General features: G+C 32.7%; 1 protein-coding gene across 4 annotated transcripts; it reads right to left on the bottom strand.

Annotated features, from left to right (window-relative positions):
* Positions 1-222: 222 nt before the first annotated feature.
* LOC108766978 (uncharacterized) lies at positions 223-3,778 on the bottom strand. 4 transcript variants are annotated; one of them, XM_018516595.1, is made up of 3 exons: positions 3,707-3,778; positions 3,480-3,532; positions 223-673 (listed from the first exon to the last, which is right to left on the bottom strand). In XM_018516595.1, the coding sequence occupies exons 2-3, from the start codon at positions 3,505-3,507 to the stop codon at positions 276-278; spliced, it is 426 nt and encodes a 141-aa protein (XP_018372097.1). In that variant the 5' UTR covers positions 3,508-3,532; positions 3,707-3,778; the 3' UTR covers positions 223-275. The 4 variants fall into 4 exon arrangements, 2 of the variants coding, with proteins under 2 accessions (XP_018372097.1, XP_018372087.1); XM_018516585.1 differs by having other exon boundaries at positions 3,480-3,535; positions 3,707-3,766; XR_001940408.1 differs by lacking the exon at positions 223-673 and adding an exon at positions 2,200-2,263 and having other exon boundaries at positions 3,480-3,535; positions 3,707-3,766.
* Positions 3,779-6,543: the final 2,765 nt, after the last annotated feature.

The raw sequence follows: 6,543 nt of genomic DNA, 5'->3' as shown, positions 1-6,543 counted from the left end.
TACCACGTACGTGGTTAAGTCCAACCACGTACGACAGTAAGTTAATAATAATTTCAATAAAACTTGAATAAATTTTTATTCTAATATGTATTTTGTATCAATATTCATATCATACGATATTCTCTCTCTAGAGATATTTCAGACAATAGTAGAATCACTTACATATATAATTTCAATATATATACATTGTTTCCATTTTTTTTTGTACAGGATATGTTACTACTGAAGTGGCAGCAAGTAATCCAACGTTTCAAAAGAAAACCATTATTATCCAGTCATGTTTGTGAGTTACACTTTAGAGAAGAGGACATTGAGAGGTACTGTGTTACTGAATTGAATAATAAAAATATTTTTATAATGCCAAAAGAAAGACCGAGTCTTAAATTAGGAGCTGTGCCTTGTAAACTACTAAATAGTGATGCAGCTCTTGAAAATATAAGTCGTTCTTCCACATCTGTACAACAGTGCAAAATTGAAATCCAAGATTTTACCACAGAGGATAATAATTCACTAGAGAATAATAATGAATTCAATTTGGCAAACTTTATTTCTGAAGTACAATCATCGCCGATACACGAATGTGTCTCGCCGATACAAGAATGTGCCTCGCCGATACAAGAATGTGCCTCGCCGATACAAGAATGTGCCTCGATGCCAGTAGTTGACCAATTTTCTATAATACAAAATCTATATGAAACAGTCACTCTTCCAACAAAACTGTGGTTTTCGCAAGTATTCTCAGATAAAATCATATGGGCTCAGTGGGGTGACCAATATAATACTGCATTCCGTGTAACTTTGTTACAAGATATGAATCTTCAAGTAAGTAACATGAGAGGACAATTTTTCATGATATACATGTATGGCAGAATTGTAAGTAATATGTAATATAAATATAAATATTTCTTACAGATCTTCATAGAAGATAGACGGATATATGTGCCGGGATTAGAAAAAATCAAAACAATCACCGAGATATCTGCTGTTCTTAGACGAGTTTCAACTCTACTCCCTTGTGGTGGAGTAGGAATAGGGACTGAAGGAAAGTAAGGATATTGCCATATGTTATATAAGACGTAATGTTTAAAACAGTTAAATACCATGGGTTTATTATTTCATAGAACCATCGAGTGTAGCGGTTATGTATTGAAAAGCAAGAGTGGCCCCCAAACACAAAGGTGTAAAATATGTACTAAAAGACGGACGCAAGTTATGAGGAAATTGCGAAATACTAATAAGACACTAAAAGTGAAATGTACAAAAGGATTAAAGAAACTAAAAAATGCTCTTAAACGTAATATTAGATTGCGGACGAAGGTAATTTTAAACCAATATTTATAATTTGAAAAACATTCTCCTTGGTACTTCTATTTTAATTTTTCACAAGATTAAAAAGCTTCAATTAAAAATAAGAAGCTTGCAACAATTGCTAAAGCAAACACGGAAGCTGTAGAACAAGCGATAACAAATTTGCCTGACAATCAAAAGATAGCAGTTCGTGCGTGTTTATCTGCATCACGACTAAAGGGACGTAAAGGTATAAGGTACACTAACCAGTGGATTTTCGAATGTCTTCTTTTGAGAATAAAAAGTAGAAAAGCATATGAGCATATTCGTAATCACAATATCCTTGTTTTACCGAGTAGTACAACTCTTGATCGGTATATTCAAACCATCAAGGGTACGTATGGATTTCAAGAAAGTACATTCCATGTATTGAAAGAAAAGACTGTACATATGAACAGCAGAGAAACTCATGGTATTGTATCTTTATATGTTACAAGAATTTATTTTTGACATTCTAATTATTATTTGTTTTTAATGCAGTTATTTTCATTGTATAATTACAGGAGTCTTATTAATTGATGAGATGAAATTATCGGAGGCAGTATCTTTTAGTCGTGCACGATTGGAAATACAAGGATTCACTAATTTAGGAAAGTACACTCCCCTACACCAGAAGGGGAAAAAAGTCGATCATGCACTTGTAATGATGTTCCAACCATTTCAAGGCAAATGGGTCCAATCTCTAGCCTGTTTCCTCAGCAAAGGTTGTGCCTCCGCAACAGTTCTTCATCAGCTCATTGTAGAGTGCATCATACTTGTAGAACAGGCAGGATTACATGTAGATGTAATTACAACCGATGGAGCCACATGGAATCGCTCGATGTGGGTTAAATTTGGAATAACCGAAGAAAACGTGAGTTGTGAACACATCGTTGACCCATCTCGTCGGTTATGGTTTATTTCGGATTTTCCACATCTGGTGAAATGTTTACGCAATTTTATAATCAAACATACAGAAACATGGGTAAGAATCGCTATATCCACAAGTATGTATGGCACAAGGGACGATTCAACACAGACACTACAATATAATAAATAAATTATATTTTTGTTCAAAGACACCTGATGGCGTGATAAAGCTTTCACATTGGTATGCTTTGTTAAAAAGCGAGAATCCTACAGGTTTCAACTTAAAAGTTGTTCACAAGTTAACCATCGACCACATTGAGCCTCGGTATTATCAAAAAATGAACGTTGCACTAGCATTTCAGGTATATTTACTCGACCTTCACACACAATTAAAATGTTTATTATATATTAGAATTATTAGATGATCCTGTAATATACTATAATTTCAGTTTTTTGGAGTGGCAGAATCCATGCAACTATTTCAAGAGGAATGTAATGAACTACATGATTCTATATCGATGCAATTGTTCTGCTCTAGAATAAAAAAGCTCATTAAAGCTATGAATTGCCGAACACCAAAAGATGCTATGAAGCTGGATAATGAAGCATGGAAGGTATAATTGATTATGTTCAACCTAAATAGATGCTTTGTTCCACTTACTTGAACATATCAAATTTTATTTTTTAATCTCAATTGTTACAGATAGTGGAAGAATTTTTGATGTACATAAATACCTGGGAAACGGAAGTTAAGGAGAAAGGGTTCCATTTCATGTCCGACTCTACATGTCATGGATTTAAAGTATCATTGAAAGGTACTCTTGAAGTTTGTCAGTATCTGACGGAAGACTACGGATTTGATTATTTAATGACAGCGAGACTCAATCGAGATAGTTTAGAGGTTTAACAAAAAAATCTAATCAAATAATTAAGAAATAGTAAAATTGTTTATTGAATGAAATTTCGTACATTGCTCAAAGGCTGAAAGCATTTTTTTCTGTATCGATTGAATCGAAGAATCAACATTTCGGTTTTTTATTAATTTCATGTATTTGTTATTAAAAATTTAAAGTGTAGTTGTAAGAATTTCATTATATCTTTAATATTATTTCCAAAATTTATCCAATAAACAAAATTTTAGACTATTTGTATTGCCATTATATTTAAAGAAATGTTTTTGTTAAAGCTATTTTTTGGAATGATGCGCAGCTGCTGTGGATCGAATGACCATCCAGATTCTACGTTATTTATACAAATGTACCGGCTAGTATCGACATACTCACTTGTGAAGCCTCCAAAAGGAAGTAACATCTCTGGTGGAGAAATACTGGAAGTTCTGCTGAAAATTAAAGATATTATGGACATAACAGAAAGAAATACTCAGTGGGATGCTCAAATAGATACTATATTGGATCGTGCAATAAATGTAGAAGTTATCTCAGAAGCAGCGTCCATTGTTGAAGATCATGATTATTTTACATGTACTACTTCGGAATATGTAGTCGCATACATAGCTGGTTACGTGGCAAGAAAAACGTCACGGTTCGCGTGTTTTTATATTGGCCAGAAGCGTGTGCTATGCAAGAACTGCATAGCAACACTGCAATTGTCTTCATCAGAATTAGTTCCAAAAAGCTACAAGCTTATTTCGCTTAAGTCCAAGGGCAATCTCATCAATCCTTCAGTCAACCTTTTGATTTTGATTTCAATCCTTGAAAAAGCAACCTTGAATATTCTTAATAGTAATGAATTAAATGCGAATACTCTTTTTGAAATTACAAAAATTTTGGAGAATGTACGATCTTTACCACTAGTTGGATGTTGCAAACATGACATGGTTTTAACTCACGGCGTTATTCGCTTCTATCTAACAACTCGAATTTATTTTATTTGTAAACAAGAAAATAAGAATAACAACATGCAAAATCAGCGGACTCGAGAGAGAAGGAAAGCTGCTAAACTGACATCTTGTAAAGAGATAAAAAAAACTGAAGTCAAATCAAATGAAGTAAAGGCAATTAATAAAAGAAAAAACGAAGAAAGAAATGTGATAAGAAACAAAAGGAAAAGAATTGATGTCATACAAAATAATAAAATGTAAAATACAATTATGAAAATTTATTTTTATATTTAAAATAAATGATATTTTTACAAGATTCGACTGTACTGCTTATTTATTATTCAATTCTATGTATAATTACAAATTATTAAGGTTCCTGAGTAGTTACTGTGATATTCTAACGTCATAAGTATAACATCATATACAAATTAGTAGTGCGTTGTACTATATATACAGTTTACATCATTTTCAGTTGCTATCAAAGATTCAACCTGTCCACATCGTTGAGAAGATTTTTTAATTTAGCCATGCATGTGACATACATATATTTTGACAAAGGATAGGTCAAGCCATTCATAAGAACAGTAACTCTCAGGTTCGAATGCACAATTACTTTCTTTCTGAAATTGCTAGTACGTTTAAGTTGGTGGAAACGCAGTGATTTCTTTGTCCTTGAATGAATCCAATTATCCGATGGCAATTGAAGTAGATGAAGATGCTCCAATAGCCATACAAAATTAAAATCTGCATTGAACGTTGTTGCTCTAGGGCAATCCATCATGTATCTCTATTTCCACTAAAACATCATTGTATAATTTGCGAGTAACATGCACAACAATTTCATATAGATTACACAATTTAACAATACAAAAGAGCTAACGCGGATTTTTCGGATTACGAAAGTGTTATAATTTTTTAAATATAAATAAAATAAACATTTACGTAAGCTCAGTTTCTGGCAATCCGCTTCGTTGCATTTTTTTTAGTCGAACATAATGTAGTTAAAATTTTGAAGGAGACAGGTTCTTCTTCTTCTTTTTAATTTTTGACTCACATTTCCAAGCAGTCAATAGGAGGTCGATGAGGAGGCAGGTTATGTTCGTGACACTTTTCTTACGACACACTCATTATGCGCAGCACTACTAATTTCACGAGCGCTGTGAGTGTCGAGATTCGGAAGTTAAACTCGAAACCTAAAATCGGTCCACTTTTATTTTACGGAGTGGAGTCTCCTTATATCTTACTTCATGATCATACCTATACGAATCCATTGTAGCCATTTTCCACAAGGCAATAAAAAATTGTTTTCTAGGTGAAATTGTTTCATACCCTTTTGTCTTCCGCACAAGATCTTCCGAAATTATGTGCAATATATATTCGAACGTTGCTTGTTTCAATCTAAAAACAAGTTATATTTGCTTTTATTATTATATATTATATATTATATTATTACTAATATTATTCTCTAATATTATTGTATCTTATATGCAACAATAACAACTACAAAAGTTACACAAATAAGTGTTTTTAAGTAATGTGTGTGTGTGTGTGTGTAATGAAATAAATAATCACAATATTTAAAATTCTTTTACGTATAATATTCTTTTATATTTTTATGATTATTTTCACTTTAATTCATAATTATAATATAAAATTCATTAATATGATCATAACAAACTCCATCATGATAAATATATAAATTTATAAAAAATAAGATATTTAATCTAAAATGACTTTTGAAGTCGTCATCCGAATAAAATTCAATTACGAGTTCAACATTTTGCATGCGAGGACGTAAGACGCGTTTCCGTTTTTCCTTTCTTAATAACTCCCATTCTTCGTCAGAACTCGAATCACTTTCTGAACTTTCTTTCAAAAATAATAATATTGCAAAACTAGCAATATTTTCCGCCATGTTTTAGCATTAACAACTTCTTCTTAGCGTGAGAATGGCCCCGACTCGTAACACAGAGTCGATACGGCCAGAATCGAAAATGCCGCTTATGCGGTGAGTTAACAAAAACAATATGCAGAATACGAAAGTCTAAAAGAGTAAGGGCCTGAGCACAATAGAGGAACAGGAATTAGATATTAAGATTGTAACCTATCAGAAACTGATTACATCGGTATACACGGTTTCTGATAGGTTGAAATATTAATATCTAATTCTTGTTCCTCTATTGTGCGCAGGCCCTAACAAAAACTCAATTGCGCGTTTGAAGCAGGTCACATTTTCCAAAAATGACGCAATAACACGTCCGATCACGGCTGTGTTCCAAAATTGTTTGTCAGCGCTGCGAGCATGTCGTCATAAGTGCATGCTACCAATAGTGTTCCAATTTCATAAGCATGCTTTTTATGCAAACGCAGTTTTCATTTTGGAACGATATTTTCAGTGCTGTCAGCATATAGCGACGTCAGCGAAAAGAAACAAATAACCTAGAAATATGGAGAGAAGCATACAGAAAAAATTCGTATTTGAAACTATTATAAAGTTAGCACTTGAT

The sequence above is a fragment of the Trachymyrmex cornetzi genome, unplaced genomic scaffold, assembly GCF_001594075.2.
Source record: "Trachymyrmex cornetzi isolate Tcor2-1 unplaced genomic scaffold, Tcor1.1 scaffold12, whole genome shotgun sequence".
Taxonomy (NCBI): Eukaryota; Metazoa; Arthropoda; class Insecta; order Hymenoptera; family Formicidae; genus Trachymyrmex; species Trachymyrmex cornetzi.
Note: the sequence above shows the minus strand (reverse complement) of the source record. Positions and strands in the feature narration are given on the sequence as shown.